Source organism: Typopeltis vanoorti, chromosome 15 (genome assembly GCF_054136105.1).
Source record: "Typopeltis vanoorti isolate ZY-2024b chromosome 15, IOZ_Tvanoo_1.0, whole genome shotgun sequence".
NCBI lineage: Eukaryota > Metazoa > Arthropoda > Arachnida > Uropygi > Thelyphonidae > Typopeltis > Typopeltis vanoorti.
The window spans coordinates 58,484,747-58,498,783 of NC_143563.1; the positions used below are offsets into that span (position 1 = coordinate 58,484,747).

Genomic DNA, 14,037 nt, shown 5'->3' on the forward strand with positions numbered 1-14,037 from the left:
TTTCAAGAATTCTGAAGAAATGTGATTTAACAGCCACTTATATTCCTATTAATAAAATATCCACCTATTTTCCCTCTTCTAAAGATAAACGCTTAACTATGTAGCTGCCTGGTGTATATCAAGTTCCATGTGACTGCAATCTGTAGTATGTTGGACAAACCAGAAACATCAATCGTACATTTCTTCACAACAAATCCGATAAGTCTGGATTGGCGCAACATGGGTTAGAGACAAGCCACAACATTCTCTGCTCTAGGACTTGCCTTCTACACAGATGTCGCTATAAATTCAAATGCCTATTCAAAGAGAGTGATGAGGCCTTACTTGAACACCCTAACTTGAATCGAAATGATTGCCTTTCCTTGTCAAAAATATGGGAAAGTTTGATCCGGATAACACACTAAGTTCTTTTTTTTTTTTTTTTTCAATTGAGACTTTCTAGTTCTTACATTAGTCTAAAGTTATCGTTTGAATTTATAAATTAAGATTGTTGCATGAAATTGTGAATTGATACCTATAATTTATTCATCACTCTGATAAAATATACTTCTCTTTAGTGCTTAGCAAAGTAACATCACACGGCTCATTCTACTTTTGAATGATCAACTGTTTGTATTCCAACTTGTAAAAACTGTTCCTATCAAGCCACTGATGATAATCTGATAATTTCAGACTGAAATATTTGGCAAATATTAAAATATTATTTTTGTGCTAACGTGTTGATAATTCTTAATGAATTTTTCAATGTGAAAAAACTCTTTTGTCACCTATTTTGATGTGTTTTTTTTATGGGCTAATTATAATTTCCAAAGAAGTCTAGTTTTCTTCTGTGAGCAAAATTAGTTAGTACAATGTTGGAAGTTTTTTCCCTTGGTTAGACTATAATAAATTTAGTTTAATCCTTTATCCAAGTGTAAGCAAACAAAATTTGTGCCTGAAGTATCTTCAGGACTGAGGCAACTCGTGGTATAGGTGGACCAAGCTCTCATCACGTCTTAGTATCTCCCATAATGCAATGCACATCTCCTTGTAGACATGTATAATGCTATGCATTAAGGGAAGGACCACTACCCAGACCGGCTTTGATCTTTATGTCAGTGGGAGATACTAAGAGATACATTATGGGAGATACTAAGACAAGTGATGAGAGTTTGGTCCACCTTTACCAGAAGTTGCCTCGGTCCTGAAGATACTTCAGGCGCAGACTTTGTGTGCTTACACTTGGATAAAGGATTAAACTAAATTTATTATAATTGGTACAAATTTTGAATTTAACAACTAATAAAAAATTTACATGAATTTTTAAGTTTCAACTTTATATGTGTTACATAGGGAACTCAAATGTAAATAAAATAATCCTTATATGAGCTTTTTCAATTGAAAATGAGTTAGCTGATCTCATATGGAGGTAGCAGGGTTGTTTCTCTTGGAAATCGGGTTTTCAGTGTACAGACAAATTGGCCTTCAAAACACATGCAATTTACAGACAAAAAATACTGTTGTTGGTGATGATAGTAGTGTCATAGTAGGAGAATTTAGTAGTAGTGGAGAGAACGAGATGTATTTAGCGAAAGTAGAGAGCCCTCCCACGATGAGTCCTTGGACTCCCTGGAGGTGTCATCTTCATATTGAAGGTTTGCAATTATGGATCTATCCATAATGCAACACTTGGGCTAATACTGCACAGGGCCCCCAAGAACCAAGTGCAGGGGAAAAGTTCTCTATATATTCTTGACTGTAGGTCTCAGTGTGTTTATGGGACGGGTTTGCCTGTTCTGAGGGACAAAAAACCCAAATCGAAAAAATCTAACCCAGGTCTTTCCGACCAAAGGGTTTTGTCTATACCAACTGAGCTATGGAGGCTCTGCAATAGTAAGTACAGAATTTCATAATGAGAAGTTAAAGAATGAGCAAAACAAGCACAAAAAAGGCTAGTTCAGAAAGGTTAATTCAGTCAAGTTAATTTTATTGTAAAGAAGCTAAGTATGTGATTTAAAATTTCTGCTTCTGAATTTTCTGAAGTTCATAAACTTAAGAATTCTTCTAATCACAAAGCGCAACATTTTAATACAGTTTGCATAGACCGTACATATATTTTCCAGTTAGTAATTTTTATGTGACATCAGTAACCACCATAACTTTAGTGCTATTATTTACAGAAACATTACTGAAAACATAAATAACCAAATTTAAAAGAATTTCACTATTAATAGTTACTAACCTTGAACATCTGAGCATTTATCCAAGAGAAGCTTGTCTTTAGTTTCCTTTAGATGCTTTATATAATCTACAGCCTGTTCCAAGATTTTATTTTTACTCTACCATTAAAAGAAGGAAAAGTCGCATTTAAACAGATGTTTACACTGTGGTTAAAGATGCATGACTTTTCAATTATATTTTCACATAACAATTAAGTTTTCATTTTGGGGTTTTTAGGAAGGATACAATATAATCAATCAATCATTATTAATTTCCTTTATGTATCCAGAAGCGGTTATTAAACCTGAGCCTGAATAACCCCTGAATAAAATAAAATAAAATAATTTAATCACTATTTCCAATATTTTTCCAAAGTCAAACTGGCATGATCAGGAAACAATACATGAATAAGTGAGAATAAAGTGAATAGACACCTAATTGTTAAGATCAACTTGCAAAAAAAAAAAAAAAAAAAAAAAAAAAAAATAATAATAATAATAATAATAATAATTAAAAAGTACTATTCCATTTGACAAAATCTCCTAAAAAGGACACAATTTTGAAAATGCTGCTTATGGTTAATATCAGAAAAACTTTATCCAGTCGAGGCAACTTCTATTTATGCTGCCATGTTATTAGATTTTTGTATAGTGAAATGAAAGTGTTTGTTATGGTGCTGCAAAGAATATTAATTAAAAGCAAAGTAACTTTAAATTGCTTTTCTCGCATTACTTGTATAAAACTAATACTAAAACAAAAATGATGTTTCACTGTGTTGTTTTTCACCTGAGAGAGAGAGAGAGAGATGGAGGAAAACAAGTGCTAACAGAATTAGCGGGTTTCATTCCCAATGTTTAAAGTTATTGCTAATAAATGACTCATAAATGTGATGTAGTTAATTTAACTACATCACATTGCTAATAAATGTGATGTAGTTAAACACCTCTCCATGAGGTGAATGATGGCATAAGTTAAATTAGTGGTAACTGAAAAAGCTCTAATGAGACTAGCAAATTTTTGAGCATTTATGGTAGTATACCTCAAATACTGTAGTTATCAGTTTTATTTCTTGAAAACTAATGGTGTACTAATTTCTGTTGATACAAGAGGTAGAAACATTATGTTCAAAATCTACAATGAATAAAATGCTTTTAGATTAAAGATTGTGTTGTTAAATTAAGACATACATCATGTTGTAAAAACAGATTATCTGTAAGTATGCTGGATAACATTCTTTATATTAATAAATCAAAGATAAATCAAAAGCATTTTATGCACTGCAGATTTTGAACATAATATTTCTACTCTTGGCTCAGCAGATGTTAGTATACTGTTAGTTTTAGGGAAATAAAACTGATAATTACAGTATTTGAGGTATACTGCCATGAATGTTCAAAAATTCGCTAATCTCACTGGAGCTTTTTGTTTATCCCTAATTTAACTTTTACCAGCATTTGCCTCATAGAGAGGTGTTTAACTGCAGCACATAAAGGAGAGAAAGTGAGTCATTTGTTAGCAACAACTTAACATTGAGAATGATACCCACTAATTCTGTTGGCACTTGTTTCACCCCATATTTCTCTTTCTCAATTTTGGGTGAAAAATAACACAGTAAAGTATCAATGTTTTAATAATATCTTTATACAGATTATACAGGGGTGTATGTAGACCCTCCTCGTGGTGCACCGTGGATAATGTTAAATAGCCTACAGCGACAGATGGATCCATACTCTCCTAGCAGGACTCACAGACACAGTCTCTCAGATAACCGACACACACCTACCGAGGATCTGAGAATCTAGAATACGGGCTCACTCGTAAAAATATGTTAATTAAACATAGAAGGCATAAGTAGAGCTAAATGCAAAGTTCTTACTAAGATCTTGAACTACCATCAAATTAATGTAGTTATAATACAGGAAACTCACACCAAGGACAATCTAGATCTACTAATGAGAGGGAAAATATATGGATACAATATGATTAACTGCATAAACCATCCCAAATATGGTGTGGCAACATATATAAAAAATGACATTTCTAATTATAAGATCTGTGAACTAAGCACCAGCAAGGACATATCTGGTTATACTATAACCAACGTGTATAAACCTCCCTTAGCTAAATGGCCTGATTAAGTACTGTCCCAGCAACAACATCCAAGCATAATCCTGGTAGATTTTAATAGTCACCACTCCCTTTGGGGCTATAAAAAGGATGATCTAAATGGTACCCTACTAGTGAACTGGATGGAAAATCAGAACCTCTATCTGATCTTTGATGCCAAAGAGAAACTGAGCTTTCTCTCCTCTAGATGGGAAAGAGGATATAACCATGATTTGTGCTTCTGTACTGCAGACGATAATGGCAGCCAAATCTCAATCACTAGGAAAGTATTAGACAGTTTTCCAAATAGCCAACAACATAATCTATAAAGTAGGCCTAAATATTCCAATCATAAGAACAGTATTAAAACCTAGGTGGAATTTTCTCAAAGCTGACTGGGGTTCTTTTAAGAAACAGGTTGACACTGTAATAAGATTTATAAAGCCCACTGTAAACAATTACAATAGATTTGTTGGCATTATTATTGGTGCTGCCAAACGAACCATTCCAAGAGGTTTTAGGCGAAATTATATCCCAGGCTGGAATAGTGACAGAGAAAAATATAAAGAATTCTCTAGTAATAATAACCCTACAGTAGCTACTGAGCTACTGAAGTCTCTTGACAATGCTAGAAAAGACAAATGGATTAAAACAATGAACAATTTTAATTTTACTCATTCTAGTCGGAAAGCTTGGTCCCTGATTAGGAAGCTTGACCCTAATACAAGGACTTCTGGTAAACTACCCGCCATAGATCCAAAACACATTGCAAAGCATATAGTCTCGATGACTAAATATCCTCAAGATAGAGTAGCTATGAGAGAGGTGAAACAAAAACTAAAAAAATCTTAAAACAGATCTTCACCATCATCACTATCTTAGGCTTTCACTTCCCAGGAACTTACCCAGGCAGTTAACTCATTGAGGACTGGGAAGGCGGCTGGACTCGATAACATCTACCCTGAATTCATTAAGAACTGTGGACCAAAAACTATTAAATGGCTTACTGCTATGTACAATAATATCCTGGACTCTGGCATACTTCCATCAATTTTTAAAAGATCTAAAATCATTGCTGTCTTAAAACCTGGCAAAGACCCTACAATTGCTTCCAACTACTGTCCTATCGCCTTGTTAAGCATCTGCCTGAAACTTCTCGAAAGAATGCTATACGAAAGAATTTCTTCAAGTATACATAACAAAACTCCACAGGAACAGGCTAGTTTCAAACCTGACAGAAGTTGTTGCGATCAAGTACTGGCCTTGACAACCTTTATAGAGAACGGTTATGAAAAACAATTGAAAACAATAGTGATATTCGTGGAGAGAGGGTCTTATCTTAAAATTCCTAGAAACTATCCCATCACCAAAACTAGCCAACCTAATTAATCAGATACTAACAGACAGATGGATACAAGTATCTCTCAATGAATCCAAAAGTAAATTCTTTAAGATTAAAAATGGCCTACCTCATGAGTCAGTTCTTGCCCCATTGCTCTTTAACTTATATATTAGTTATATCCCAGGGACAGCTTCATGGAGATTCATGTATGCTGACGATATTGCCATTGCAACTCAAGATTCAACATTCCAAAAAGCTGAGAACACCTTAACTGAAGATCTGGCTGTACTTGATAAACCTGAACCTTTAAATCCTGAACCTTTCATCCTTTCATTTAAGTAATATCCAGGCCAACTATATCCCAAAAGTTTACTTCAAAAATAAACATGTGAAATTTAACAATCATCCAAATTACCTAGGAGTTACCCTAGACAGAAGTTTGACATTTAAATATCATCTAGAAAATATTGCTGGAAAATTAAAAACTCGTAATAATATAATGCATACTTGCTGGTACTTCTTGGGGTGCTGGTGCCAACACACTGCATACTACCACACTGTCTTTGGTCTATTCTACAGCAGAGTAATGTGCTCCTGTGTGGCTGAACAGTGCACATGCTTCTTTAGTCAATGTCCAGCTGAATCAAACTATGAGGATAATCTCTGGAGCTTTAAGATCTACACCTGGCTACTGGCTCCCAACTCTCAGTAATAAAGCCCCTCCCTTGCTCTGCAGGACCCAAGCATTAAGCAAATTATGGACAAAAATAATTGAAAATAGTTCCTTGCCTATCCACCAAGACATTTCCTTCCATACTTCACAAAGACTGAAATCCAGGTGCCCTGCCTGGAGGAGTGCAATGCAAATAAACGACCAGAACTTCGACAATGCAAGTCATGGGGAGAGTATTGGTTTCAATGTACTTCCAATCTTCAAATTCCCATTTCAAATCCAACATCTTGTCTGGAGGGCTTCAATCTCCCTAGACATGTTTGGACCACTTTAAATCGGATCAAAACAGGACATGGGAGATGTAAGCATCTCTTGCATAAATGGAGCTGGTCCGATACTCCAAACTGTGAATGCGGAAGAGGGATCCAGACTATCAATCACATTGTGTTTGAGTGCCCTATCCAATCATTCTCAGGTACTAAAGAGGACTTTTTTAAACTGACCCCAGAATCCTTGGAGTGGATCCGGAATTTAAGGATTAAGCTCCAATTCCTGCTTAATTTTGATGTTTAATAATTTCAACCTATTGTATCCCTTATAATATGATTTTTACAATTGTTTTTATGCTTTTGTAATGTAACAAAATATAATTTGTATGTATTATCCTGAGATCTGTACATCATATGCTAAATAATAAAACAGGTTATACAGCCAGAAAAACAGTTTAAAGTTATTTTGTTTCTACTTAATATTCTCTGCAGCACCATAAAAAAAAAACACTTTCATTAATTAAAATATTAATATAGGATATTCTACACATTAAGATATTAAAATAATATTGATTTTTATACAATAAGAGTATGAAATTAAAATAGAACAGAGAAAAAAAAGAATAAAACACAGGAGATAAAAATATGAACACAACAATAATAAAACTAACAGTTTCTTCTAGTAGTAATTTATCAGTAAGTATCTTCCTTAATGTCACAAATTGATATAATCATTTTTTTCTTTATCCCACACATGAGAGGTACAAGAGCCTATAGCCCATCAGTGTTGTGTGTGAGGTGAAGATAAGGATTTTGAAAGAAGAAATATATTGACATTTTTCTTAAAGAGATGGAGGTTGAAGTTGTTGGAAAATACATTGTGAGGAAGGTTGTTCCAGGGGATAGAAGTAGATGAAATAAATGAGAAAGAGGATAAGCAGGTTTGATGTGTTTGCAGCTGCAATGAAAAGAGATGTTGGGCAGCTGCTTCTCTTGTTTTAATAGGAATGATGTTTGCCAATTCACTGAAGCAGTGACCATGGAAGTACCTATAGAAGAGACACAGAGCTGAAATACAGTGAGATAGAAGTTGAAGTGAGCCTGTGAGGGAAGGGTTATCTATGGGCTGAAATGTTTTCCTCGGGACAGTATCAAGAATTTTTAAGATATTAGGTGCACCACCATCCTAAGTGTATGAACAGTATTCTGAGGATGGGCAGATTTGGGATTCATATGCAGTTAGTAGCTGGATGGGTGTAAAATAGCTTCTTAATTGAAAAAGAATGCGTTTTTTTAGAGGCTGAGGAAGCTATTGATGTGATGAGTTTGTACCAGGAAAGGCCAGAGGTGAATGTCGGTGTCAGTCCAAGGAAAGAAAGCTCATCCTGTCTGGTAATGTTTATCAGTTTTAAGTCTTTAGAAAAATTAAATGGTTATTGAAAACTCAAACTGCTGTTGCTAAATAAAAGTTAACACCTTAATCAACATGCCTTTTTGGTTTGACAGAAAATCATTTGTTTGATATACAACCTTCACATAGAGTGTTTCCAGGAAATCAGACTCATTATTCATTGCCTTTGTTTTAAATATTTACTGTCATTTTTTAATGCTAAACTGTAAAATGATACAGTAAAATGATCCATGATTTTGCAGATTAAAGAAAAAAAAAAAAACTATATTTTCTTCACTTTTGCTTCAGATGTATTTAATATGATCAAGTGTTTCAATACAGTAGTCAACAAGTCAATAAATTTCACAACCAGTTACTTTTTTTTTTGTGTGTAAAATCTGCTACCTGATTTCTTCCCTCAAGTCTTACAGCACAAATTTTCAGGCTACATTATTTAGCTAAGAAATTGATGTTGATTCTTATTTTAAAAACTATTCCATTGATTTGTGTAACCAAACAGATTATAGGCATTTACATGCAAAAGCCTATTTTTTGACACTGTCTATGCAATATGAAAGAGTAAGAAAATGTCGTGTGAATTTGCAAGAACTTTATGCCAAATCTGTATGTAAGAGCATCATGGATCGGAATTTGATTCACACTGACAATGTGAAAGTTATAAGAATTTGAAAGCTTTCACAATTCTTATAAATCTTTCACTGTTTCCAAGACTACTGTGATCTGGAATTAGTGACAACCTAATTGACAAATCAATATGTTAATCATGACACTGCTCCTCTTGCAAACGCTGATGAGTTGAATGAAGTGATTATTATTATTATTACTACTACTACTAAGGTATCTCCATGGAGTCCAAAGACTCAAATAATCCGCACAATATCTAATGTGCCCCTCCTTAACTCACTGACAAACAAAGAACTCATGACAGACTCTGGCAACCCATTCTGCTCATTCACCATTTTCAAGAAGCATCTATTCTTCACACTCTTGCTCAATTTCCAGGGATGATCTTATTCTGCAGAAAAGTACTGGTGGCAATTGATGCAATTCCCTTAAAGGCATGTCCATATTAGTTATAGTTCATTCATAACTGATGGTCTGGTTGGCCATGTATTCACTCTCCAACCAACAAGTTGTGGGTTTGAATCCCACTGTGGACAAGGATGTTTTGTTGAAAACAGACGTGTTTTTCAAATCTCTTTAAATTCTGAGAGCAACCATTACATATTTACTGCATTTTATTAACAAAGATAAAATCAAAATGTAAATTAGGTATGTTCTGTGGGTAGTTTTCGGTATTGAGACATTAATAAAAATAAGCCAGTTTTATTAAAACTCTTTATTTACATCATAATGGGGTCTCAATACTGAAAACTACCCACAGAACTGCTATACCACAGAAACTTAAGTTTGCATGTGTAAATTAGGTATATTCAAATGTAAGTCCAGTTTTACTTATAAGTAAAACTGGACTGGAAAAAAATTCATTAAACTCTGCTGTAATAATCCACTCCCGTATTTAATGGAGGTCTAAAGTGGCCTGAAAAAGTCTGGTACTGAAAGCAGGATTTCATAGCGTATTCATGGTACTCAAGCACATGTTATAAGGTTTACAACTTTTCATTGGTGGCATACAAAAAAATTTAAATAACCAACCCTGTTATCCGTGGGTCAAGAAAAGATGATGAAACGAATGTCCCAGGAATGATTCCCAAATTATTTTGTATCCAAATTAAAGATCAGATTTCTGGCAATCAATACTGTGGCCTTATTATTAGACAGCACTAGTGACCAGTACCTTCAGAAATCAAGATTCTTGGCAGTGGGAATATCTATGTAACTTGTCTACTACAAACTATAGTGCTGTTATCCAACTGATGGAATAATACTAAAAGTTTTTCCACTATGAATTAAAGATGCCAAGAAGTTATATTCTTGGTTTAATCCTTTATCCAAGTGTAAGCAAACAAAGTATGCGCATGAAGTTGCTTCATGACTGGGCTTCGAAACCAGGCAGCCCTTCCCATAATGCAATGCACATATCCTTAAGAACATGTATAATGCATTGCATTATGGGATACTAAGGCAACTGATGTGAAGTCATTAGCTTCTATATACAAGTTGCCCAGTCGTGAAGTGACTTCACGCACAAACTTTGTTTGCTGACACTTGGATAAACAATTAAACCAAGAATATAACTTCTTGGCATCTTTAATTCATAGTATAACCAAGTGGAAAAACTTTTAGCATTATTCCATCAGTTGGATAATAGCACTATAGTTTGTGGTAGACAAGTTTCATTTATGATGAAACTATTCACTATTTCATTTATGATGGAATAGTGAATCGCAAGAAATTTCAAAGATACTTATAGAAAATAACATACTGAGGTGTCCCTTAAACAGGTAAGATTTAAGGGACACTCCAAATTTACAATACACAATCTGTATTGAAGTATACCTGGAACAGAATTTGGCCTGCAAGGGTGATATCTGAATCAAAAGATAATGATGAAAAATTTGAAGAAATTTGAAGATTTGCCAAAAAACAAAGACAAGCTACTGACACTAAACCAGAGAGCCACAAAAAAAGGAGCAACAAAGAAGACAAGAATGAAGAAAGAGAGGACAAAAGTATAACAAAGAAAATAGCACAAATTGATTTAGAAAAATGTATTACTAACATCTTTAGTCCTCAAAGAATAAACGAAATTACAGAAGTTATACTCCCATTTTGTCCAAATTAATCCCAGAAGACAATAAATTCAGCTAATCTAGAATTATTTAAGATTCTCCAACTCTATCAAGAGAACTGGATTCTGAATGTGTGCAGATGTTACAAAGTGCATAATTTTTTTTAAAGTTTCAGAAATTTATAAAATAAATAAATAAATAAATTAGGTTTAAAAGGGATTGACTTCTATTTGGGTTTATATAGGTCAAATTTATTTCAAACTAAGTTAGAAAATATTGACAAGTTTTGCCAACTTTAGCTGTTTGGCTTTGGCAGGGTAAAAAATAGATGTAAGACAACTTAAATGCTAAAACTGTTACACAAAAACTATAAATGAAGGAAGAACCAAATACAATTATATTTTTACAAAAAACAGAAGAACGCGTACATCACACACATGGAGCGTGTATGATCTCACTTGTACGTGTGATGTACGCGCTCTTCTGTTTTTTTTAAAATACAATTGTATTCGGTTCTTCCTTCATTTATAGTTTTAGTGTAACAGTTTTAGCGTTTAAGTTGTCTTACATCTATTTTTTTCCCTGACGAAGCCAAACAGCTAAATTTGGCGAAAATTGTCGGTATTTTCTAACTTAGTTTGAAATAAATTTGATAAACCCAAATAGAAATCAATCACTCCTATAGTTCTTGTGGTCAAAAATAACCTTTTTATCATTATAAATTAGGTTTAAATCTGCTGTCCCTTTTTATTATAGTCTGAGATATTAATCTGAATTATTGGGTTTAAATTTCTATAATACATATTAACATATTCACTTATTTACAACTAAACTGCAATTTTATTATATGTAGAAGTATGTGTTGTATTTCTTTAAATTTCTAAGTCTAGTTATCTGTAAGTAAAGTCTAAAATAGAAATGCAGAAAAGTGGTTAATATTTTTCATTTGTAACTATGCACTGTTAATTTTGTATAAACAACTGAATTGCATAATTTTGACAAATACTTAATGTGAAGAAGTAATTTTACATTCTGTCTTGAGACCTGAAGACCAAATATTAAATTACTTCAAGTTAAGTATACCTACAAAATTAAAAGCAGCAATATTAAGATTCACAAGAAAAAGTATACAGTAAGAGGCCAAAGATATTCATACTGAAAGTTTCTTCACTTGGTTATACATTAAATTAAAGATGCCAAGAAACTATATTCTTGTTCAATTCTTTATTCGAGTGTACACAAACAAAATTTGCAGATGAAGTATCTGGGTAGTGGCCCTTCCCATAATATATAGCATTATACATGCCCAAAAGGATGTGTGCTTTGCATTATGGGATACCAAGGCAATTAATATGAAGTTGTTAACTCTCTATACAAATAGCCTGGTCGTGAAGATACTTCAAGTGCAAACTTTATCCAAGTGTAAGCAAACTGTTTGCTTACACTTGGATATAGAATTAAACAAGAATATAATTTCTTGGCATCTTTAATTTAAAGATAATCATAATTCTCAAATTATAAAAACTGAATGATTCTATTTCTTATAAATTTTCTGAAATGTTATGTTTTAAAAGATACTGAGTAAGTCTGAGAAATGCAGCTTTCAAACATGAGTTACTATTAATAAAGAAAGAGCCAAAGTAACTTGCATAGAAATAGTGCTCTATTAAAGATCCAACATATTCTCATAAGCTCTCAGTATTCTCATATATAACTCTCATATATAACGAATTCTCATAAGCTCTCAGTAATTAGTTTTTACAAACATTCAGCTTTGAAATAATGTTGGATCTTTAATATCCACTACTTTTTATATGAGTTACTATGGTGTTTCTTCCTAGTTACTAAGAACAAATAGTTCAAAACAATTACTCCTAATCCAAAATCCTAATAAAAGTACAAATATGCAGCCTCTTAGGCAGAGTCCGTGTCTATAGTACAGCAGTACAGTAGCAAGGCAACTTATACTAGGGTTACATTTCAGTAATCAACTTTCACTTACTTTTGAAACTTAGTTTCAAATAACTAACTGTTTGTCCATATGACTATAAAAATGACATGTAATATTTATTATCCTCCCAATAATAAAGATTCCTACAATAATATTCTCTGTGCCTATTTAATTAAGCATTTGGATGGCAACATTTCAGGATTTTACATTCTGCCAGACACACAACCGATTTTTGAAAATTCAGTGGAATAAAATTTCTCATTGTCATCTGTATGGCACAGAAAAATGTTTATATAATGAAACAGTTATTCTGAATGTTTTTTTTTTAATGTGAATTAATTTTACAAAAGCTGGATAACCAAATTTCAAACATGAAACTTTATCGAGCCTCTTCAGATCTTCTATAAACAATGTGGTGGATCACATTAGGCAACATAATTTGTCTACCGCCTAAAACCTTTTGCAAAACAGCACTACTACTATTACGACAACTGTTGGATTTGAATCTGCAGCCTACGAGAGCAGAGCTGCTATCCACTCAGTTAATTAGTTTTGTGCAGAAGGCAGATGGCGCAATGAAAATATTGGAAACATGTAAACTACCATGCCTTTATTAATAGACAATAGTCCAGAACTCCCAGAAATCTAAACTATTGATTACAAGTATATTTTTGCTGCCTATAATCGTCCTTACAGTTAGCTTCATTTTTCGTTTCATTTTTTAATTCTCCAAAGAATCTACCCCCCCCCCCCTTGGGTAGATTCTTTGGAGAATTTGGCTATGCGTTTCACAACCATATGCCTGGGAAAGGAATGTCCTGGGTTAGATTCCCGTCCCTGACGTGAGAAGCTCAAGCATCTTTCTCAGACATAGCCAAGTTAGCCAGTCTTGGGTGTGGATAGCAGGGTTTTTCTCCCCAGTTTATCTTGGTTTTTTTTTTTTTTTTTATCATGGGGCTGCTTTACCCACAAACAGGCAAACCGGTCCCGTGAACACACATGGATTACAGTCATGAATACTGCTCTTAGGAGATGCAGCAGAGGAGTGACAAACCGACTGTATTAATTCGTTGTAAACCTCCTCATTGGGGGGGGGGGGCTTCAACCAGTCCTAGGAATGGATGAGAAAGATAGGAAGACACTATAATCAGATCTAACAATGTTTGATCTCGAGCTCCTTCTATTACATGCTGCTTGAGGAAGTTGTCTCAACAGCTCAATAAATTCAGTTTCATTTTTCTCTTGAGATTTAACTGCTACCCAATCAATGTTCAGAGAATTAAAGTCCCCGGTTATGATTACTCATTTCATATCCATCATTTTTATTTGATAATGCATTTCTTCACCACTAGTAAATGATCCACTAAGTCTGTAACACCCCAGTATGTATTTG

At 33.7% G+C, this 14,037-nt stretch overlaps 1 protein-coding gene across 3 annotated transcripts in view; it reads right to left on the bottom strand.

Annotated features, from left to right (window-relative positions):
* Positions 1–14,037, bottom strand: part of LOC150098787 (uncharacterized) — a 204,125-nt gene that overhangs the window by 56,206 nt on the left and 133,882 nt on the right. For all 3 annotated transcript variants that reach the window (XM_090404968.1, XM_090404967.1, XM_090404966.1), the window contains one exon: positions 2,222–2,318. In XM_090404968.1, the coding sequence (XP_090261094.1) occupies positions 2,222–2,318 (97 nt within the window). The remainder of the gene's footprint in view (positions 1–2,221; positions 2,319–14,037) is intronic.